Source organism: Taudactylus pleione, unplaced genomic scaffold, assembly GCF_031769625.1.
Source record: "Taudactylus pleione unplaced genomic scaffold, aTauple2 ptg000010l, whole genome shotgun sequence".
Lineage (NCBI taxonomy): Eukaryota > Metazoa > Chordata > Amphibia > Anura > Myobatrachidae > Taudactylus > Taudactylus pleione.
The window spans coordinates 10,588,819-10,613,382 of record NW_028284413.1 but is presented as its reverse complement, the minus strand read 5'-3'; the positions used below and the strand labels follow the sequence as shown (position 1 = coordinate 10,613,382).

The following is a 24,564-nucleotide window of genomic DNA, read 5'->3' as shown; positions in this document are numbered from 1 at the left end:
AAATGGCTGACAGCTAAACAATTTTCCTTCTGGCCATCGCTTCGGCCAGATGTGTTTCTGACTTAGTGGCTCTATCTTGTAGACCCCCTTTCCTGATTTTTCATGGGAACAGGGCAGTGCTGCGCACTCGTCCTGAATTTCTTCCCAAAGTTGTTTCACGTTTTCATATCAACGAGGAAATCGTTGTGCCGGCTTTTAACTCACCCGACCTTTCAGTGGGTGAGGCCACTTTGGACGTTGTGCTGGCCTTAAGGATTTATGTTGACCGCACTTCCTCGTTTAGGAAGTTGGACGCCTTGTTTGTCCTCTATGGCTTCCGTAAAAAGGGTTGGCCTGCTTCAAAGTAAACTTTGGCAGGTTGGATTCGTATGGCAATTTCAGAAGCTTATCTTCATGAAGGCCTTCCGGTTCCATCCTCTGTGAAGGCTCATTCCACTAGGTCTGTGGGTCCTTCGTGGGCAGCTCGACGTGGTGCCTCTGCAGTCCAGATCTGCAAGGCTGCCACGTGGTCCTCTGTCCATACCTTTGTGAGGTATTACGCGTTTGACATCTTTGCCTCTCAGGATGCTTCCTTTGGGCGGTGGATTCTCCTTTCAGCACAGGAGCGTCCCCACCCTTAAAGGATACTGCTTTGGGACATCCCCAAGGTATCCTGTGGATACCCTATGGACCCTGATGTAGAAAATATGAGATGGTAAGAACATACCTTTTGTTATCTCTATTTCTACGCAGTCCATAGGGTTCCACAGGACTCCCGCCCTGTCGCACCTGGGCCGCAGATGGGCTTTACTCTGGTCACCGTTTTTTCCGTCTCCCTCTGGTGAGAATGTGATTCTTGTGTGTGTCCAGATCTTTCTTCTCTCTTCCTTCTCCTCCTCTGGCCTATGGCTTGGTACGTAACTGAGATGCCTTGGCTCGGGGGCGGGGTATAGGAGGGGACCCTGATGCATCCTGGGAGGCTGAAAACTTAACTCTATGGTGCCCGATGCCTGACGTCATCACCTATACCCCAAGGTATCCTGTGGAACCCTATGGACTTCGTAGAAACAGAGATAACAAAGGTAAGCTCTTACCATATCTCATATTTTTTGAGAGGGAAAGGGCAGGTCTGTAGGTAAACGGCATACATTTGAAATGGAGGAAGTATGCATTGGTGTGAGACGTCCTCCGCTGTCGCTCAGCGGTTCATGAGCACATCTGCAGGTATCTGGTAAATGGGGACGTTTCATGTTGAGTAGATAAAATTAATTATACACAGGGATACAATGGGGTGTATGTGGTCTGAGAGGTCCGGGCAAAAGATGCACTGGTCCTGCTCCACATATACCCCAGCAACAGGCAGACAGTTTTTCGTTTGGTGCCGGCAGGACCGGTCGCACCTTTAGACAGGGGGAATGCTTAGGCAGCCCTGAGTTTTTTATTTACCTGAGCAAGCAGCACGGCGTCCTATTAAGTGCATGTGCAGCTGCTCCAGCTATCTCTGCCTACGCCGCAATACCGGTGAGTGGCCTGATGATTATGGCGGGCGCTAGCGGGGCTCTGCTAGCCGCTCCACTGGGGACCCAGGACTGCAGCCAGATACACAGAGAAGTAAAGGTAAGGTGATTCCCTACTTGCGGGGAATCGTGGTGTGCACTCCCACTAGGCCACCGGGGCAGTTAGAAGCTGGTTTCGGGGACCATGTAGAGGCCAGCGCCACCTGGCGGTTGATGCGGCAGCCCCTCCCCCAGCCCAGAGCGCAATCCCTCACAAGAGGTTTCCCGCCTCTGAGCTGCTCCTCCTCTCATCCTCATCCCTATATAAGACGCTCAGCAGACATTAATCAGGGCTTGCCTGAAGCTACAGGTCTCAGGAGTTTTTTGGCCCAGTCTACCTGTATACCTCTACCTGGGGCCATGTATACAGAGCACAAATAATACCAGCCCTGTTCAGCTTGAGTATTTATAATGCCCATTATAAGTATATTTATATGCATTGTATGTGACTTGTGCTACAGAGGGGTCCACATACATCTAGCCTCCTGCTTCGTTAAACAGCCCTTCTAGCGCTGAGTATCTTTGTGAGTCTTTTTACCTACAAATGCATTTTATTCGCACAATAATGTGAATAGATGGCACAAGCAGCTTCTGTTGATTAAAATGATATGCAGCATGCCTATATTCTGTGTGAAACTGCAGGTGTATCTGAAAGTGAAATGCTACGTTCGTGTCAGCGGCTGTAACACTGTAACGTAGTGTTTAGCATGCAGTTACACCCGCAGTAACACACAAAATATAAGCATGCTCCATATCCTTTTAATCAGCAGAAGCTGCTTGTGCTATCTATTCGCATCGCTGTGTGAATAAGACGCATTTGAAGGTAAAAAGATGCACGAAAAGACGCTTGGTGCTACCGAGGCAGAATGGTGTGTGTTTTGTTATGTAACACCTCCGCAGTCCACTGTACCAGCCCCTGTCCAGGAGCCACTTTGGGTGTCGTCCTTATCCCAGGTTATGACGCAGCTAGTGGAACGGTTATCAGCCCATATGCTGCCTCCCACCATGGGATACCCACAGCTATTACAGCCTACTATGTCGGTTCCCCATATACAGGCGGACAAACCTTTAGCCACCAAGGCACATAGACTGTATCATCCTCAGTCCACCCAGTCTTCGAATTCTAACGCATCATCTGAGGAGGCAGATGACGCACAAAGTTCTCTCTGAGTCGCCCTCAGGAAAGAACACAGTCTTTCAACAGTGGATGTCCCTTTTTTAGTGAGGGCGGTTAAATTAATTCTGAATATAGAGGATTATGAACCTGCGCCTAAGCCTAAAACCCCGATGTTTAAAACATCAAAAGGTGGTTAAGGCTGAATTCCCCCAATTAGAACAGGTCACTGAGCTCATGGGAGAAGGTTAGGGTACTCCTGGCAAACTGTTCCAGGTCCCAAAAAGACAAGCGTCGTCTTACCCTCCCCACTTACTACACTCCTTAGTAGGGAAAGTCCCTCCTACTGTTGATTTGCATGTGGCACGCTTAGTCTGAAGCTCTCTGCTGCCTTTACCATCTATATCCTCCCTTAAGGATGCCACGGATAGAAAACTAGAAACTTGAATCCTTACCCTTCTCGGGAGACAGGCTGTTTGGCGCAGAGTTGGACAAGATTATGGCTGCCATGGCAGCCTCGAAATCTGCCTTTCTGCCATCAGCAGCTGCCCCTAAGCCTAAGCTGTCCTCTTCTCAGTCCTTTCGCCCCCAGGGTAAGGCAAGAGGATAGTCCTTTCCCAGGCAGTCTAGTTCTCACATGACCACCAATCCGCGAGCTAAGCAGTCTTGGTCGGCCAGATGTCCAGCTTCCAAGTCTGTTGACCATCCCTGGACCTGATGGGGCGGGCCTACTCCTGGGGGGATCCCAGTGTGGGAGGTCGACTTAAATTTTCCGACTTTTGGTGTCAAACAGACGCCTGGGTCTGAGAAGTGGTCACCTTCCTGAGGCATCCTCCCCAGCAATTTTTTTTGTACAGGTTCACCATCAGACCCTATCAAGGCCCTGGCCCTCCAGGAGGACATTCACTCCCTGTGCGTTCAGGTGTGATAATACTGGTTCCTTAGACTCAGAGAGGAACTGGTTTTTATTCCACTCTCTCTTTGATTAAGAAGATGAATGGGTCTCATCGGCCTATTCGGAATCTCAAACCCCTCAACAAATTTATTCGAGTACCCAAGTTCCGCATGGAAACTCTACGTTCAATTGTCCTGGCATTGGAGCCTGGGGATTTCATGGTTTCTCTGGACATTCAGGATACATACCTGCATGTACTTATTACTCCAACCCACCAGCGATTCCTACGGTTTGCTGTTCTGCAGCAACATTACCAGTTTCTGGAGCTTCCCTTTGGTCTGTTAACAGCCCCTCAGGTCTTTACCAAAATAATGGCAGTTTTGGCGACCCACCTCAGGCGCCAGGGGATCAGAATCCTGCCATACCTAGACACTCACCGGTTGTGTTACAATGCAATCTCCAGCTGACTCTGGACTGCCTGCAAACACATGGCTGGCTCATCAATTGAAAGAAATCCTCCCTATCTCCGACACAGCGGATGGTACATCTGAGGACATTCCTGGATTCTCGGATACAGAGGATCTTTCAGCCAGCGGACAAGATTTTTAAACTACACTTTGTGTGCACAGCTTGCTCCACAATCGGATGGTATCCATTCATTCAGCAATGCAGGTCCTGGGGTTCATGGTATCCACCTTCAATATGGTGGAATACGGCCAGTTCCACTCCAGGCCCCTTCAACAGCTGATTCTCTCCCGGTGGGGAGTATCATCTGATCCAGTACCAGACAATCCTCCTCTCTTCTGAGGATCGGCTTTCTCTCTCATGGTGGCTACAGACATCCCATCTGGACAAGGGTCGCCCCTTCTGGATTCCAAATTGGGAGCTTCTCACTACAGATGCCAGTCTTCACGGATGGGGTGCAGTAACTAGTCATCTTACTTTTCAGGGACGATGGACAACCCAGGAAAGTTGTCTGCCCATAACCCATAAACATTCTGGAGCTTTGAACAGTGTACAGAGCACTCTCTCAGGTGCAGGATCTCCTTCAGGGCAGGCCAGTCCAAATCCAATTCCACAACGCGACTGCGGTAGCCCACCTCAACCATCTGGGAGGCATGCGGGAAGTGGCAAACATTCTGGTCTGGGCCGAAGGTCATCTCCTGGCAATATCGGCAGTGTTCATTCCCAGAGTCCTCAACTGGGAAGTGGACTTCCTAAGTCGTCAGGACATACACTTCGGAGAATGGGCTTTCCACCTGGATGTCTTTCAACTCCCGGATGTACAAATGGGGACTGCCAGACGTAGACCTTAGGCCTAACTTCACAATCGAAAGGTCCCCAGGTACAGGTCCAGGACCAGAGACCTCTCAGTTGCCTTCGTGCACGCTCTGGCAGTGAAGTGGAACTTCAATCTAGCATACCTCTTTCCTCCGATCTCCCTCCTTCCAAGGGTTCCCCGAAAGTTCAAGCAAGAAGGAGGCATGGTGATACTAATAGCCCCAACTTGAATTCCTTTAGGAAATCAAATTCTCTTTTTGTGTTGTATGGCTTTCACAAGCGAGGCTGGCCAGCTAACAAACACTTTGGCTCGATGGCTCTGCATTACAATCTCTCAGGCCTACACACAAGCTAATCTTCCTGATCCAAACAGGGTTACAGCACATTCTAGTCGGTCCGTGGGGCCCTCGTGGGTGGTTCGACGTGGCACTTCTGCTGAACAATTGTGCAAGGTGGCCAGGTGCTCTTCCATCCACATCTTTCTCAGGTTCTATGCCTTTGATACCTTTGCCTCTCAGGATGCTTCCTTTCTCCTTTCTGCTCAGGAGTGTCCCCACCCTTAAGGGAAACTGCTATGGGACATCCCCATGGTATCCCTGTGGATCCCCTATGGACCCTGAAGAAAAATCGAGTTATGGTAGACTTTGTTAATTCTATTTCTTCGAAGTACATAGGATCCACAGGGCGTCCACCCTGAAGCACCTGGCTTCAATGTGTATTTTTCTCTTGATCACTGATACCTTCATCTTCTGGGAGAGTATTTCTTTAGTATTTGGTTCTTTCTTCTCCTCTTTCCTGCTCCTGCCTTGGGCTTGTTTACAAAACTGGCTGGCCGGGGGCGGGGTATATGTGGAGGAGGACAAGTGCATCCAGAGAGCTAAAGCTTTAACTGTTTGGTGCCCGGACCTCTCTGACCACACACACCCCATGTGGATCCTATGGACTTCGGAGAAATAGCGTTACCAAAGGTAAGTCTACCGTAACTCAATATTTTGGACCCGTTATTCACAGGGTCGTTGGCAGTTGTGCTTGTGTTTTTCCTCTCCCCCCCCCCACTGTCTCTCTGCCTGTCTTATCTCATACCTCCCTTCGCCCACATCTTTCCCCTTCCCTCCGTGTTTCTCCCTCCTTCTCTTACCAATTATCTTTTCCTATCTTTCTTGTCCCTCTCCCTCTCTCTCTCTCTCTCTCTCTCTCTCTCTCTCTCTCTCTCTCTCTCTCTCTCTCTTGTAAACCCTGTAATACTGTATTTATTTTGTTATTTTTCTTCATCCATGTTTTCTTTTATTTTGGTTTCTCCATTAGTGTGTGTTCACCCTTAGATATTTAAAGTGCTTTACCAGTCTGTTGTCTTGTTGCTGGTCTTTTTTTTTTTTTTTCCAACTCTGTCCAAACAGGGGAAGTCATTATACGTCATAGCAAATGTGCATGCTCCCTGACTTTGCATGTGTGTATTTTATTTGCAGAGCATTAAATGTAGATATAGCGGTTTCCTACAAAATTATTTGGTTGTTGGGTCATTTAAGTTGGTAAGTGGTCTGGGAAAGCTGGCAAAGGGTGGTGATGTGTATGAGTGTAATACTTCAGTCAATTCAGATAAATGATTTAGGTCAGTTGTGCATTGTTGGGTATATATTTTTCACCTGCGGATTTACTTATTCTTAAAACTGCATTGCAGAATGACTTAAATATTGAGGGCTTAGTTACTTGCACACATTTGATATGGTAATACACAACCTCACATGTGAAAGATACATCATCTGCTTTAAGTTTTACAGTAATCCTTAAGATACCCGTGAGCCTTTTATTGAGCGTTGGCTCATCTAACTTCCTTCTTGAAACTTAGTGTAAAAGTGCACGTCCTCTCTTTGTCAGAGCATGTGCTGCATTACCTAATGTTCCTGAGAAAACTAATACTACTATGCCTTTAGTCACAACTTCAACAGTGCGGAAATTCTGAAATTGCGATATTCCCATTGTAAACATACTGAAAAAAGTTATTGGAGAAATATGATCAGTATTGATATTTTTGTAGCTGTAACATCCATTTATTTCCGATCTGTTGGGCATGCATGATGGCTTCGTTGGTCTAGAATTGTCAAGTATTTCATCTGGCGTAAGGCAGGGATAGGTGTGTGCTGATTACTGTATGTAGTTGGCAGTGGTAATTGGCTGTGTTTTGATGGCACATTCTTTCAGACACTTAAATATTGTCCACCATGCTCTAATAGCTACGTAAGGTTCAAAGCAAAATTTTATTTCTACTGCAGGGTTCATAGGGTATCCACAGGATACCTTGGGGTATAGGTGATAACGTCAGTCTTCAGGCACCACAGAGTTAAAGTTTTCAGCCTCCCAGGATGCATCTGGGTCCCTCTCCTATACCCCGCCCCCGGGCCAAGGCATCTCAGTTTCGTCGGTGCCTGGCCGGAGTCGGAGGCACTGTGCAGAGGGGGGGCTATGAAGAGCCCCTGAAGTTTCTTTTAAAGGCAGCGCTGGCTGCACATCTGGGAGTACAGCATGGACAGTCAGTACTGACGTCCATGCTGTCTCCCCTACACCCCGCCGGTACCAGAACGCCGGTATTGATCCGGGGATGCTGGTAGACATCTGGGGTCACGGCTAGCGGTGCCCCCAGATGTCTTGGACCATGGCCGGATCCCAGGGGATAGCAGGTAAGCAGCGGGGTCCCGCGGTGGGTCCCCGCTGGTCACATGGTCCTAAGTCCCCAGACAGGGGGCTCCCTGGGGACTGGCTGCAGCGTGGAGCCAGGTGACCAACCTGTGCTTCCACTACCCCCTGGGACAGCGGGCCGCTGCTGAGCGGCATGCACTGTGGCGTCCCAGGGGTTAAATGCATGCCAGGGGAGCGCGCTTTCCCTGTCTCACAGCCGGCACCTCCCCTGCTGCACACAGCCTCTCTGCTCTGTCTGATTGGCCATAGTGTGTCAGTGCTCCTCCCCCAGGCCAGCCTCCTTCATCCTCTGCTCCTCGGTGGCCATCTTTGAAGCATGGTGAACGCTGCTGGAAGCCTGTGAGCGGTGGCATTGCGGTCTGGGTCCCCCAGCATACCTCTCCTCCGTTTGTCACAGGTCAGTGTATGCAGCGCTGAGTCCTACCAGTCTGAGAAGTTGAGAATCAGCGCTAATAGTGCAGGGATTTGTTTCTTCTGCATTGTATGTGACTAATCTGCTAGCCTGCTGTCTGTACTTTCACTTTCTACTGTCAGCCTTATTACTGTCCCTGATCTTGCTCTGCTCAAAGCCCTTGTGGTGCGCGGTGTGCAGGGTGTTATTCACACTATACCAATACGTATAGGTGTGAGTGTCACATACTTACCATCATGTCTGAGACTGACTTTCCTCTCCAGCTCATGTGTACTAAATGTAAGGTACCAATAGCGGAGGGGGAGGGTAACGCGGAGGGGTTTTGTCCCCAGTGCCTGGCACTGTCACGGCCGATTATGGTCACGGTCCCGGTACAGGAACCTCCCTGGGCTTGTTTCGCTAAGGCGCTTACAACCCTTGTGGGCCAGCTAGCTCCGCCACCTGCGTTTACCCAGACGGGTTTCTCCCAGCAGTCAGTGGTGTCGTCACCCATGCGGGAGTTCCCGAGACAATTGATGGTACCCCACAGTCTCCCTGTCCCTTCCCAGGTTTCTCCGGAGCCTACGTGGGTTAATACTCTAACTACATCGGTTCAGCATTTGTCCGATGTTTTACAGGGGGAGTCTGTGTTGCAGCCTCATAAATGGCCGGTGGCGTCTTTATCTGCTCCTTATGGAGATGACGATGAGACATCAGATGATGGGGAGATTCTGGATCTATCTGACCAAGAACCTCTCCGTACCAAAGAGCCGGATGCTAAGTCCAAGGTGTATATCCCTGGTCTTATTCGAGCGGTCCGCACGGCTTTAGTTATTGAGGATATTGATCCTTCGGTGGCCACATTCATATATGCCTTTTTAAGGATATTAAGGGTGAGGCTACGGTGTTCCCTCTTTCTGATCAATTAGTGGATCATTTAGAGGAGGCGTGGAAAAATCCAGGTAAACTGTTTCAGCCCCAGAGGCGCTTATCCATTTGCGGTCAATTATTTTTCTAAGTGGGAATCCCCTACGCAAGTGGATTCACATGTCACACGCCTAGTCAAAAGTGCCACGTTGCCTATGCCTTCGATGTCATCCTTGAAGGATGTTACTGACCGCAAGGTGGAGATCTGCCTCAAATCCGTTTATTCCCTTGCAGGGAAGCATCCAGACAGGCTATGGCCGTGTGTTGCGTAGCCAGAGCTATTCAGCTCTGGGCGGATAATTTGGAGGCGTCTTTGGACTCTGACTGTTCGGCTGAACAGACCGAGTTGGTGGGCAATCTCCGAGACTCGGCCACTTACATTAATGAAGCGGCCTTAGATATTTGTATGCTCACCTCTAGGATCTCCTCTGCAGCCGTGGCAGCTCGTCGCACCTTATGGTTGCGTTCTTGGAAAGCGGACGCGGATTCCAAAAAGGGATTAGAAGGTCTGGACAGGTACTATTTGGTCCAGATCTGGAGAAAATAGTAGCTACGTTGGCAGCAGCAAAATCTGCATGTCTTCCGTCTGCTACGATTCCTTCTAGTGCTGGTGGGTCGTCCTTTCGGCCTCACAGGGCCCAAGGTAGGCCTAAAGTACAGTCCTTTCCACGGCAGGCTGGGACCAAGAAATTGTCCAAGCCCAAGAAACAGGTCTGGAGTACCAGACGTCCGGCTCCTAGGTCAGATAACAAACCTGCGGCCTGACGGTCCAGGTCTCCAAAGTGGGGGGCGCCTGCTTCAGTTCGCTCAGTGCTGGTCGAGGACTACGACAGACACTTGGGTTCAGGAGGTGGTCTCTCATGGGTATGCCCTCTCCTTTCGGCACAGGCCTCCATCCCGGTTCTTTACCACAGGCCATCCGCTAGACCGGAGCAAAGCCTCGGAACTGCGGAAGGTTTTGCACACTATGCTCCAGGCCGGACTTTCAGTGCATGTTCCAATTTCCCAGAGGGGTCTGGGTTTCTATTCCATTCTATTTTTGGTGCAGAAACCCAATGGGTCTTACCGTTCAATACTAAACCTAAAGGCCCTCAACAAGTCCTTGAGGGTGCCTCTGTTTCGGGTGGAGACCCTGCGGTCCATTATTTTGGCACTGGAACCTGGGGACTACATGGTGTCATTAGACATCCAGGACGCTTACCTGCATGTCCCTATTCTTTTGCGCCATCAGTAGTTCCTCAGATTGGCAATCTGCAACGAACATTTCCAGTTCCGGGCACTGCCTTTTGGCCTGGTGACTGCTCCACGGGTATTCACCAAGGTCATTGCAGTCATGGCGGCTCTCCTGCGGTCGCAGGGAGTCCGACTGTTGCCTGATCTGGACGACCTCCTGTTGATAGTGGGGTCTCCAGAGCTTCTTTTACACCATCTGGATCTGACGATTGCGGTACTGCAACGTCACGGCTGGTTGACAAACTGTCAGTGGTCCACTCTCACCCCGTCTCAGAGGATCCTGCACCTCGGGGCCTTATTGGACTCCAGGCAGCAGTGGATCTTTGTGACGGAGGAAAAGATCCTTGCTTTGTAGTTGAGGGTGCGCAGTTGTCTGCAGTGTCGTCGAGTGTCGATACACTCGGCAATGAGGTTATTGGGCTCAAGGGTGTCGGTATTCGACATGGTGGAGTACGCCCAATTTCACTCCAGACCTCTGCTGCTATTGATCCGGTCCAGATGGAATGGATTGCCTCAGTGTCTCAAGTCCCAGACGATGAGGCTCACTCCGGACATTCACCTGTCTCTAACCTGGTGGTTGCAGACGACCCACCTCAACAAGGGTCACCCGTTCTGGGTGGCGAACTGGGTCCTGTTAACAACAGACGCCAGTCTCCAGGGCTGGGGAGCTGTCATGGGTCCACACTTGTTTCAGGGCAGGTGGACTCGGGCTGAAGCGGAGCTTCCAATAAACATTTTGGAGCTCCATGCGGTGTTAAGAGCTCTCCAGCTGGCACAGCCGGTTCTCCAGGGTCACCCTGTGCAGGTCCCGTCGGACAACGCCACCACGGTGGCCTATTTAATCCAGCAAGGAGGAACCCAAAGTCGGGCAGCACTCGCAGAAGTGTCCCGTATTCTGGTCTGGGCGGAGCGCAATCTCCCAGTATTATCAGCAGTGTTCATCCCGGGAGTCCTCAACTGGGAAGCGGATTTTCTCAGCAGGCAGGACATGCATCCGGGAGAGTGGTCTTTACACCAGGACGTCTTTCAGAGTCGGGTGGACAAGTGGGGTCTTCCAGAGATAGACCTCATGGCGTCCCGGCACAACAACAAGTTGCCGGGGTACGGGTCTCGAATAAGAGACAAAAAGGCGTCTCTGGTGTATGCCCTGTCCGTCCAGTAGACGTTCCAGTTTGCCTACCTTTTCCTTCCGTTTTCCCTTCTTCCGCGGGTAATACGGAAATTCAAATCAAGAAGGAGGTACGCTACTGTTGATATTGTTGATAGCTCCCGAGTGGCCCAGACGGCACTGGTTCTCCGACCTCCAGAGTCTGTGAGTAGACGTTCCTCTGAAGTTACCATTACGACTGAATCTGCTGTCACAGGGTCCTTGTCTTCACCCGGACCTGACTCGGTGTGGCTGTTGAAATGGTCATGCTAAGGTCCAGAGGGTTTTTCTGGCTCCGTGGTGCAAACCATGCTAAGAGCTCGTAAACCTTCCTCGGCAAGAATCTACCATCGTGTGTGGCATGCTTTCTTCCGGTGGTGTAGACCTAGAGGGTATTCCCCTAGGGAATTCCGCCTATCTAGGGTGTCTTTCCTACAGGCTGGACTGGATCATGGGCTTCGCCTGGCTTCTCTGAAAGTGCAGGTGTCTGCCCTGTCAGTCTGGTTTCATCGTAGGATTGCTGCGCTCTCTGATGTGCACACCTTTATGCGTGTTCTTCGCATTCAGCCACCTTTTGTTCCACCAGTGGCGCCTTGGAATTGGGCTGTGGTCCTGAGACCAGGGACCGCCGTTTGAACCACTGGGCTCAGTGGACTTTAAATGGCTTACAGCTAAAACCATATTCCTTCTGGCCATTGCCTCGGCCAGAAGGGTTTCGGATTTAGGGGTTCTCTCTTGTAGACCCCCCCTTTTCTGATTTTTCATAGGAATAGGGCGGTGCTTCGCACTCGTCCCGGATTCCTTCCCAAAGTGGTATCCAGTTTTCACATCAATGAAGAAATTGTTGTGCCAGCTTTCAATTCACCTGGACTTTCAGTGGGGGAAGCCACTTTGGATGTTGTGCGGGCCTTAAAGATTTATGTGGACCGCACTTCTTCGTTTAGGAAGTCGGACGCTTTGTTTGTCCTCTGTGGCTTCCGTAAAAAGGGTTGGCCTGCTTCAAAGCAGACTTTGGCAGGCTAGATTCGTATGCCAATTTCAGAAGCTTATCTCCATGAAGGTCTTTCAGTTCGCTCCTCTGAGGGCTCATTCCACTAGGTCTGTGGGTCCTTCGTGGGCAGCTAGACGTGGTGCCTCTGCAGTTCAGATACTGCAAGGCTGATACGTGGTCTTCTGTCCATACCTTTGTGAGGTATTACGCTTTTGACACCTTTGCCTCTCAGGATGCTTCCTTCGGGCGGCGGATTCTCCTCTCAGCACAGGAGCGTCCCCACCCTTGAAGGATACTGCTTTGGGACATCCCCAAGGTATCCTATGGAAACCTTATGGACCCTGCTGTAGAAAATAAGAGATATGGTAAGAGCTTACCCTTGTTATCTCTGTTTCTACGAAGTCCATAGGGTTCCACAGGACTCCCGCCCTGTCGCACCTGTACTGCAGATGGGCTTTATTCTGGTCACCGGTTTTTCCGTCTCCCTATGGTGAGAATGTGATTCTCGTGAGTGTCCAGATCTTTCTTCTCTCTCTTTCTTCTCCTCCTCCGGCCTATGGCTTGGTACGTAACTGAGATGCCTTGGCCCGGGGGCGGGGTATAGGAGGGGACCCAGATGCATCCTGGGAGGCTGAAAACTTTAACTCTGTGGTGCCTGAAGACTAACGTCATCACCTATACCCCAAGGTATCCTGTGGAACCCTATGGACTTCGTAGAAATAGAGATAACAAGGGTAAGTTCTTACCATATCTCTTATTTTTGTTGGGAGTAGTAAGTAGTCTTAAGTGTCAGAAGCACACAGACAGTAAGTCATTGCCCCATCACATGAGACTTTACTTTCTACTTCAGGGTCCATAGGGGGTCCACAGGGGTGACCTTGGGGTATAGGTGGATCTGGATCCACGGGCACCACGCAGTTAAAGCTTTTGCTGCTTCCAGGATGCACTTGGGTCCATCCTCCTCTATACCTCGCCCCCGAGCCACAGGCACCTCAGTTTTAGTTGGTGCCCGGCCGGAGCAGCCCCTAAGCTTATTTTCATTTTTAAAACAAGAAGATTTTATTTATTTACTTTTGCTCTTCAGAGCGGCAGCATCAGACTGTCCATCTGGACGTCCATTCTGCTGCTTCAACAGCCCCACTGGCGCTGCGACAACAGTACTGATCCGGGGATCGCAGCGGGACCCCGGAGTCAGTACTAGCGTGGCTCCGGGACCTCCCACTGACTGCTGCCGGAAGCACGGGGCCAGGTAAGCCGCGTGCAGCGCTGTGCGCGGGGGTAGAAATGCAGTCTTTAGCCGCCGGTCTCTGGGGACAGACCGGCGGCGCTAGTAGCGGCAGCAGGCTCCCCCTTCACTGGAATACCCCGTCTGACCGCTCGACCACCAGGGTATAATTGCTGGAGGGGTACCAGCATCCCTGGGGTTAATTGCTAGCCAGGGGAGGCAGTCTTCCCTGCTTTAGCGGCTCCTCCCCTCAGCCCAGCGCGCCTTCTCTCATGCGTGCTGGTGTCGCTGGGCTGTTCCTCCTACGGCCACTCCTCCTCAGAGCTCTCCGGCGGCCATCATCTTGTGGCTAACGCATTTGTCCCAGGCGGTGCATGGACCGGTCCCGCTGCGTACCTCTCCCCTGCAAAAGGACAGTGTTCACACTGATCTGGGAGGTTGATTGTAGCGAAAGGTGCAGTGAGTATAACTTCATGCATGGTATGTGACTTTTTGCTAGTGCTACTGTCTGTGCTAATTTCTGCTGACTGTCATCTTATCACTATCCCTTTCCTTCTCCTACAGGCCCGCAGGTGTGTGGGGGAGGGGTGTTTTTCTGTGTACCTCACTTATATAAATCTACGTATTTGTGAGGTCAGTCACATACAGTGGTGTGCTATTCAGTGCCATATTGTGGGCTGTTTGTGTTGCATACTTAGGAGTGCGCAGGTGTTATACGCCTCACATCTTTTCGGTGATGCATAGTTATTGCAAAATTATTGTGTCATGTCTGATGAGAATGAGCGCTCCGTGGCTCCTGTGTTGTTTTCCTGCCGGCGCTGTTTGGCGGGGGTTGATGGGGTGGATTTGTCTCAGGATGGTCTGTGCGGGCGGTGCCAGCTGGTACCTGGTCCCTCTAAACCCCCGGTGGCGCAGGATCCTCCTTTCGCGGTGTTTTCACAAGTGCTGGCGTCAATCGCGGACCGTCTTGCGGTCCCTTCTAGGGCGTTGCCCCAGCCTACTATCCCCCATTCCCTGGGTGTTCCGCATTTGTTGCAGTCTCCCCCCGGATCTCAGACACTGGGTCCTTATTTGGGGTTGCCTGTATACGTACAGTCTCCCACAGTGACGCAGCAGTCAATGGTACCCTTTCAGGGGTATCCCCCCTCCCTGGGTGGATGTCCTCTACAGGCCTGTTCAGAGCCTGGCGACCTCCTCGTCTGCTTTTCAGTCGATGTTACACAGTGATTTGCCCCCAAAGGCGTCCAAGCGACCTGTTCTGGCTTCACTGGCTGCGCAGTTCACGGACACGGACGTGTCTTCTGATGACTGAGAGGTACATGAGGACTCTGACTCAGTCTCCACCTCCTGGGCCACAGCATCTAAGTCCTCCATTAATGTGCCGGCATTGGTTAGGGCGGTGCAGGCCATCCTTCATATAGAGGAGGATGTGCCAGCTCCCAGGTCGAAGTATCCTAATTTTAAAATGGCCAAAGTAGCTTCGACTGTTTTTCCCCTGTCCCGCCAGTTGACAGATCATATGGCGGGGGCCTGGCAGTTGCCCAGCAAGAGATTCCAACCACAGAACGGTTGGCATCCAACTATCCTTTTCCTGAGGCTCTTTGCAGGAAATGGGAAACCCCGCCTGCGGTGGATTCCCATGTCACCCGCTTAATTAAAAGCGCTACTTTGCCATTACCATCTATCAACTCCCTGAAGGATCCCACGGACAGGAAAGTGGGAGACTTGTTTAAAGTCTATCTACTCTCTCTCTGGGGCAGTGGCCGCTTCGTCCATGGCCATCTCTTGGGTGGCTAAGGCCATTGAGAGCTGGGCCAACGCTTTGGAAGATACCTTTCCGGACGATGCTCCGGATATCCAGAGAGCGTTGATAGGATAGATGAGAGATGCGGCTTCCTATATTGGGGAAGCCTGCTGACCTCTAGTGTGTCGACTGCAGCTGTGTCGGCACGTTGGTCCTTGTGGCTGCGGTCCTGGAGGGCTGATGCGGATTCTAAAAAGGGCCTGGAGGCCTTACCTTTTAATGGAGAGTTGCGATTTGGTCCAGATTTGGACAAAATAGTGGATACTCTGGCTAAATCAAAGTCTGCCTTCCTCCCTTCGGCTTCAGCACTGGCTAAGGTGAGGAGCTCAGCCTTTCGGTCCTTACGGGTTCAGGGAAAGGCCAAGGGTCAGTCCTTCCCGAGGCAGTCGGCGACTAAGACAGCCTCGAAGCCCAAGAAGCAGTCCTGGAGTGCCTGGCGCCCTTCTTCCAAACAGGAAGATAAACCTTCTGCCTGATGGGGACGGGCCTCCCTCTGGGGGACCCCAGAGTGGGAGGCCGACTTCTTCAAATTGCCCAGTGCTGGCACAATACCACCATGGATGCCTGGGTTCGAGAAGTGGTCTCCCAGGGGTATGCCCTGTCTTTTCGGCACAGACCACCCCACCAGTTTTTCTGCACGAGTCCTTCTCAGGACAAAACAAAGGCTTTGCAGATTCAGGAGGCTATAGAGTCCTTGCTGAAAGCAGGGGTCATTGTTCCCGTTCCTCAATCACAACGAGGGACCGGGTACTACTCTACTGTTTCTGGTGCAGAAACCCAATGGTTCTCATCGCCCTATCCTCAATTTGAAGTCTCTGAATAAATTCCTCAGAGTTCCCAAGTTCAGGATGGAAACGTTACGTTCCATCATTCTGGCGATGGAACCTGGGGATTACATGGTATCCCTGGATATCCAGGACGCCTACCACCATGTTCCAATAGCACCTTCGCACCAACGGTATCTGAGGTTCGCTATCCTTCAGCATCATTATCAGTTTCGGGCGCTACCCTTTGGCCTCTCCACAGCACCGAGGGTTTTCACCAAAGTGATGGCAATCATGGCCGCACATCTTCAGAACCAGAATGTACGGCTGCTGCCGTATCTGGACGACCTCCTTTTGCTGGCGAGCTCCCCGGAGGTGCTGCTTCAACATCTCCACCTGACGATCGCTTGATAAATGGTGGTTGATAAATTGGAGAAAGTCCTCCCTGATTCCATCACAGCGGATGGTTCATTTGGGAGCCCTGCTGGATTCTCGTCAGCAAAGGATCTTCCTGGCTCCGGAGAAGGTCTCCTCCCTACAGCTGCGGATACACAGTTGCCTGAGCAGTTGCCGCCTGTCGGTCCATTCGGCTATGAGAGTTCTGGGGTCCATGGTGTCGGCATTCGACATGGTGGAATTTGCCCAGTTCCATTCGCAGCCCCTGCAGGGGCTGATTCTATCAAAATGGAACGGGTTACCTCACCGGATCTGCTCTCAGATGCTGGTGTTGTCCCCGGAGGTTCGGCAGTCTTTGGCTTGGTGGCTTCAGACGGCTCATCTGGTCGAGGGGCGCCCCTTTTGGATCCCGGACTGGTTCCTGCTCACAACAGATGCCAGTCTCACGGGGTTGGGGGGCAGTGACAGGCTTGTTGTCACTTCAGGGTCGTTGGTCTGCGAAAGAAGCACTTCTCCCCATCAACATCCTGGAACTGCGGGCGGTGTACAGGGCCCTGCAGTCGTCTGGAACCGCTCTTCAAGGAAGAGCAGTTCAAGTTCAGTCCAACAACGCCACCACGGTGGCGTACATCAACCACCAGTGAGGAACTCGCAGTCGGCCTGCGACGTCGGAGGTGTCTCGCATCCTTGCTTGGGCGGAGTGCCACATTCCAGCGATCTCGGCGGTCTTCATCCCCGGAGTCCTCAGTTGGGAGGCGGACTTCCTCAGCCGTCACGACGTGCATCCTGGGGAATGGTCGCTTCACCCAGAGGTGTTTTCAGCTACTCGTGGACAGATGGGGGCTGCCGGAGCTGGACTTGATGGCCTCCTGTCATAATCACAAGTTGCCCGTTTATGGGTCAAGGACGAGACGCAGGCGCATGTCTGGTAGACACGCTGTCGGTGAAATGGATGTTTCACCTGGCGTATCTGTTTCCTCCGATATCCCTGCTACCTCGGGTCCTGCGGAAATTCAAGCAGGGCGGCGGCACGCTCATGCTGGTGGCTCCGGCGTGGCCCAGACGTCCTTGGTTCTCTGATCTGAGGAGCCTCTCCATCGACGCTCCGTACCTTCTTCCTCAGCGTCAGGACCTATTTTCTCAAGGGACCTGCCTTTACCCAGATCTGGGTCGGCTGTCTTTGACGGTGTGGCTCTTGAGACAGCCGTCTTAAGGTCTCGGGGCTTCTCGGGTTCGGTTATTAGTACCATGCTCAGGGCACGCAAGCCTGCTTCCGCACGGATTTACCACAGGGTGTGGCACACTTACTTTCAGTGGTGTGAGTCCAGAAACTATGATCCTCAGGTGTTCCGAGTTTCTAGGATCTTGGAATTTCTTCAATCGGGTTTGGACCTAGGCTTACGCCTTGCCTCTCTGAAGGTTCATGTGTCCGCGTGGTCCATGTGGTTTCAACGACGGATTGCTACACTGCCAGATGTTCACACTTTTTTTTCCAAGGTGTTCTCCGAATCCAGCCTCCCTTCGTGCCTCTTGTGGCTCCTTGGGACTTGGCGGTGGTTCTTCGGGTCCTGCAGGGTCCTCCTTTTGAGCCTCTTGAGTCGGTGGAGCTCAAGTGGTTAACGTTTCTCCTGGCAATTGCTTCTGCCAGGAGGGTGTCAGAGTTGGGGGCGCTTTCTTGTCGCCCCCCTTTCTGATTTTTCACCAGGACAGAGTGGTGCTCCGCACTCGTCCTGAGTTTTTACCTAAAGTGGTTTTGAAGTTCCACATCAGGAACTTGTTGTGCCAGCTTGTCAGTCACCTGATCTTGCAGCTGGTGAGGCTTCCTTGGATGTAGTCTGTGCGCTTAGAATCTATGTGGACCGGACTGCTTCTGTTAGGAAGTCTGATTCATTGTTTGTCCTCTTTAGTTTTCACAGGAGGGGTTGGCCTGCCAACAAACAAACGTTAGCACGTTGGCTTTGTTTCGTTATTTGTGAGGCTTATGCACAGGAGGGTTTACCTCTGCCAGGCTCGGTTAGGGCTCATTCCACTCGTTCTGTGGGTCCCTCTTGGGCTGCTTGACGTGGCGCCTCTGTTGTTCAGCTATGTAAGGCGGCCACCTGGTCTTCCATTTAGACGTTTTTGAGGTTCTCTGCGTTTGACACCTTTGCCTCTCAGGATGCATCCTTCGGGCGCCGGGTTCTCCTTTCTGCACAGGAGCGTCCCCGCCCTTAGTTGAACTGCTTTGGGACATCCCCCAAGGTCAACCCTGTGGACCTCCTATGGACCCTGAAGTAGAAAACAAGAACTTTGGTAAGAACTCATATGGGCTGTGTGGCTGGTCACCGGTTTTCCGTCTCCCATTTCTGTGAGTATGGTTTCTTGTGTGTTCCAGTCTTCCTTCTCTCTGTTTAGTCTCCTCCTCTGACCTTGGCTGCTTACCAACTGAGGTGCCTGTGGCTCGGGGGCGGGGTTATAGAGGAGGATGGACCCAAGTGCATCCTGGGAGCAGCAAAAGCTTTAACTGCGTGGTGCCCGTGGATCCAGATCCAACTATACCTTAAGGTCAACCCTGTGGACCCTATGGACTTCGTAGAAACAGAGATAACAAAGCTTACTTCTTACCATATCTCTTGTTTTACCCTAGTTTAAATTTCTGTCATAAACTTGATCGTGATGTCATAGACAAACCCTTTTCAAAACCTTTTTATTTGGCAAACTTGTAAAGCCAAAAATAATAAAATTTGGTCAGATATATCCGTATACTGTACTGGTATCTAATGAACAAATGGTCAATTTGGGACTATTTCAGTGGGTCTGGGTCTTTCAGATTTGGCCATACACTCCCATTTAGGTTGCAGTGACATTTAAAATGGTTAGATGATGACCTTCTCTGCAGTCTATAAACAATCCAGTGGTTCTCAATTGGCTGTAGACCTAGAATGACATTATTATTCATCTATATAAGCTCAAAGTTGTCATTTAAGTTTGAAATTGAAATTTCCTGTTCAATACACATTTATGAGCACCTTTAGGTTAGAATGGAAGTTGCACAATCCATTTATTGACCCTGCACATGTGCGTGTAAGGGAGGGGTTAATATGGACACGAAAAACAAATTTAATTCCCCCCGCACACTACATTGGTTCAGCAAAAGAGACTTGCATCCTACATATTAAAATGGAGAGGACTCTATTAAATACATTTGCAAGCATATAGTAAGCCACCAGCCAGGTCAAGGCGTTTCTGCTCTGGTGGTACAACACTTCATAATAATAGCACCACTTTGGGTATTATGTCTGTATTTCTAGGACCAACTCACCTGGAGGCACTACTAGGGTCAGCATGTCCTCGAACTACTGATCCTATACATGCCTTATGTATGGATAGCTGTTCATTGTCTACAAATTCTAGGAATGTCCCTGGATATTTTCCATATACAGACATCTTTAAAAGAAAATTGGAGTTGAAATCCTCGATTATCGGCGAGCCAGGGATTACTTAACATGCTGTTTTTCCTCAATCCACTCACATATCATCGATGTCCAGAGCGGCATCGGGGAATCAAGGTGCTGATGTATGGCCCCCATAAATAGAAAGAGGAAAACGTAATCCATACTTTGAAGTATATTTAGTCACCAAGAGGATGTGTGAACATAAAAATAAAAGCAGGCTTCACACTATTATGTCACAGGGCAGTGTGTGTTGACTCCGTCCGGTCAGCGCTACACAGACTGCCCGCGGCCCGCATGATGCTGCGGCCCGGGGGGCACATGGCACCCTGCCCCCCCGGCCCAGCCCACCACTGGTGCCTACTCTTGCATGATTCTTGCAGATGTTATGGGAGGGAGTTGGGCTCAGAAAAAATTTGAGGAAAAATTACTTCACAGAAAGTGGAATAGCATCCCATCAGAGGTGGTTGAAGCTAAGACAGTGGAACAATTTAAACATGCTTGGGATAGGCATAAAAATATCCTTGAGAGACGTAAGGAGCAAATAGGGTTGAGGTTGCCAAAAGGATAAATGAAAAGGGGCAGACTAGATGGGCCAAGTGGTTCTCATCTGCCGTCAAATTCTATGTTTCTAATTCAGAGATGTGCATTAAACCGAAGTTATCGCACATCTCTGATTGTGCCGTCCTGCCTTTTGGAGGGAGGTAAGAGGCCAGGTTTTCAGTTGGCTGACAGATTTCCTGGCCTCTTTTGAGCAACTGCGTTTGCTAGCTTGAGTGACCCTATGGTCACTCTGCCAGCAGAGGAACAGTAATGCATGCAGAAGGTGTGACTCCTCCTGCTGCATTACCATAATAGCTGCTATAGCAATAGTGTCTGACCTTGAATCACCCCCTTAGTTCTGAGGTCTTAAAATACCACTTGACTTCTCTGTGCTTACATTTCAGGGGATGCTGCTCCTGTTTTGATCCTATCCATATTTGAATTCATCTCTCTTAATGGTTTTTGCAGGTGATCCCAATGTTACCCAGGCTACTATGCGAAGAGCTATGCAGCCTTAATCCGATGGCAGACAGACTTACTTTTTCTGTTATATGGAAGATCACTCCACAGGGAAAGGTTAGTGTGTACCATATATGCATGCATAATATTTTTATTTTACTCTACCAATGATTTATATCTACAAATACCAGTATCTGCTGTTCTATGCTTCAAATAAAAATTGCACATTGCAAGTTCTGGTAGTGGGGAGCAACTTTTGTCTACAATAAGATGGCTCTTGGATCTGCACTAGAGGACCTTTTTGACCACTTTATTTATCAGGTTTTAAACCAGATAATTATAATTTCTGATCGTCGCTCATCAATGCAATAAGAAATTAAGTTTCGCCGGGATGTGTTAAACACATGAAGGATCAAGAGTTCTGATAGGAGCCAGTCTTTGCGATGTGTAAAAGTAAAGGGATAACAAATGAGATCACTTTACTTCCTGGTTCGGGGGCCAGCGTCGCTATGAGCATGCATGCGAGGTCATCAGACCAAGCATGTGCGTGCGACCATTGCAAGCGAGGAATCTTACAGATCGCTCTCCTGGTAAATTTTCTGATCTGTAGTCCATAGGCTACGATGTCTATTGCCATCTGAAGATGGAGTTGGCTACCAACGTTTGGTAAATTCAGTGCTTTATCAGCTATGGGGGCTTCTTTTGAAATCAAAAAGGGGGATTACAGCAAATATCTTCTCTACATACAGTGCATCTGGAAAGTATTCATAGCGCTTCACTTTTTCCACATTTTGTTGTGTTACAGCCTTATTCCAAAATTTGTCCTCAAAATTCTACACACAATACCCCATAATGACGTGTAAAGTTTTTTTTTTTTGAGATTTTTGCAAATTTAATAAAAGAATAAGAAATCACATATACATAAGTGTTCACAGCCTTTGCTCAATAATTTGTTGATGCACCTTTGGCAGCAATTACAGCCTCAAGTCTTTTTGAATATGACACCACAAGCTTGGCACACCTACCTTTTGGTAGTTTAGCCCATTCCTCTTTGCAGCACCTCTCAAGCTCCATCAGGTTGGATGGGAAGCGTTGGTGCACAGCCATTTTCAAATCTCTCCAGAGTTGTTCAATCGGATTCAAGTCTGGGCTCTGGCTGGACCACTCAAGGACATTCACTGACTTCTCCTGAAGCCACTCCTTTGATATCCTGGCTGTGTGCTTAGTGTCGTCCTGCTGAAAGATGAACCGTCGCTCCAGTCTGTGGTCAAGAGCCCTCTGGAGCAGGTTTTCATCCAGGATGTCTCTGTACATTGCTGTATTCATCTTTCCCTATATCCTGACTAGTCTCCCAGTTCCTGCCGCTGAAAAATATCCCCACAGCATGATGCTGCCACTACCATGCTTCACTGTAGGGGATGGTATTGGCCTGGTGATGAGCGGTGCCTGGTTTCCTCCAAACATAATGCCTGGCATTGACGCCAAAGAGTTCAATCTTTGTCTCATCAGACCAGAGAATTTTGTTTCTCATTGCCAAAATTCATCTGAAGGACTCTCAGACAAAGTCCAGGCGGGCTACCATGTGCTTTTTTACTAAGGAGTGGCTTCCATCTGGCCACTCTACCATACAGGCCTGATTGGTGGATTGCTGAAGAGATGGTTGTCCTTCTGGAAGGTTCTCCTCTCTCCACAGAGGAATGCTGTAGCTCTGACAGAGTGATTATCGGGTTCTTGGTCACCTCCCTGACTAGGCCCTAGTCTCCCATGATCGCTCAGTTTAGACGGCCAGCCAACTCTAGGAAGAGTCCTGGTGGTTACGAACTTCTTCCATTTACGGATGATGAAGGCCACTGTGCCCATTGGGACCTTCAAAGCAGCAGATATTTTTCTGTACCCTTCCCCAGATTTGTGCCTCGAGACAATCCTGTCTCGGAGGTCTACAGACAATTCCTTGGACTTCATGCTTGGTTTGTGCTCTGCCATGCACTGTCACGTGTGGGACCTTATATAGACAGGTGTATGCCTTTCAAAATCTTGTCCAAACAACTGAATTTAGCACAGGTAGACTCCAATTAAATTAAGCTGTAGGAACATCTCAAGGATGATCAGTGGAAACAGAATGCACCTGAGCTAAATTTTGAGCTTCATGGCAAAGGCTGGGAATACTTATATACATGTGATTTCTTAGTTTTTCTTTTTTTTAATTAAATTTATAAAAATCTCAAACACATTTTACACTAGGGATGTGCAGGCTCGGTTCCGTTCGTCTTTTTTTTACCGAATCTTATTGGCTATCCAAAACTCGTGACAGCTGATACCCAATAAGATTCGGTAAAAAAAAACGAACGGAACCGAGTAGAACCGAGCCTGCACATCCCTATTTTACACGTTGTCAGTATGGGGTATTGTGTGTAGATTTTTGAGGACAAAAATGAATTTATTCCATTTTGGAATAATGCTGTAACATAACAAAATGTGGAAAAAGAGAAGCGCTGTGAATACTTTCCGGATGCACTGTACAAGGGCTGATTGAAAAGTGATGAGACTAAGTTTTTCCTTCAGAATCAGATGATTCCAAAGGATCTGAACATTTTTCTTTTTCAATGTAGCTTCCTTCATTCAATAAATTTTTTGCAGCATTTCAACTACGATTCAAAGACGTGCAGTAGACTGTTTAGTGACATCACTGTTAGTGTTACAGCTGTGGCATTTTTCACTTTATCAGTTGAGAACTTGTTTCCGCGCAGTTGTTTTTTTCAGGGTTGAGACTGCCCAGAAATCACAGGGCACTAAGTCTAAGGCTATATGGAGGGTGTTCCAGTGCTGTCCCATTAATTTCAGTCAGTGCTGCCAATGCAACAGCAGCAACATGTGGTCGGGCAGTGTCTTGGAGCAAAAACCACTGTTTCTTCAGTAAATTTGGTCTTTTCTTCCTCATGGCTCCACGCAAATGGGTCTTCAGGATGCTTGCATAGTAGTCGCCATTGTCTGTCCACGGGGAACCCTAGTGCTGTAGGATCATACAGTGCTTATCAAAGAACAGCAGAAGCATGACTTTACACACCAAAGGAATCGCACAGAATTTTTTTGGGGGAGGAGAATACGCGTGTTTCCATACACTGGACTGTTTGCATTCCGGATCATAATGACGAATCTAAGATACGTCACAATTGATGTCAGGAAATCTGGTATCTTCTCTCAGACATTCGAACGCTGTTTGTTCAACTTGTCGCATCTGCTCTTCTGGGTACCCATCTGGCACACACGTAATGCATTTTAAGTTTCTTTGTCACAATATTCTGAACCCACTGAGTTGCCAAGTGAAGCCGAAAGTTTGCGTAAAGTTAACCTGTCATTTGGTGACCTCTCCCCAGCTTTTTTCAATGTTGACATCTGTAACCACGGTGTATGGTCTCCCAGAACGCACTTCGTCAGTCACTTGCATATTACCCTCTTTGAAGTGCTTCCACCACCAAAATACTGCTGCACGGCTAATTGTTTCTCCACCGTATGCTAGCCGTAACATTTCATGAGTTTCCTTTCCGCTTTTTCCAAGTTTAACACAAAATTCAGTCACACATCTCTGACGTGATCTCAGACACGTCTTCTTGCGTCATGATGAAACGCACGAAGATCATCTCCTCGCTGTGACCAAACAAAGAAGACTACGGCAGTTCAACCGCAGGCTCAGACACATCGATGTATGCGCTTCACAATTAATCAGCAGCGTTGCC

At 49.6% G+C, this 24,564-nt stretch overlaps 1 protein-coding gene across 2 annotated transcripts in view; it reads left to right on the top strand.

The window, feature by feature from the left end:
* DIS3L2 (DIS3 like 3'-5' exoribonuclease 2) overlaps window positions 1-24,564 on the top strand; it is a 393,579-nt gene that overhangs the window by 250,208 nt on the left and 118,807 nt on the right. For both annotated transcript variants that reach the window (XM_088467467.1, XM_088467468.1), the window contains one exon: window positions 20,840-20,947. In XM_088467467.1, coding sequence (XP_088323593.1) covers window positions 20,840-20,947 — 108 coding nt within the window. The remainder of the gene's footprint in view (window positions 1-20,839; window positions 20,948-24,564) is intronic.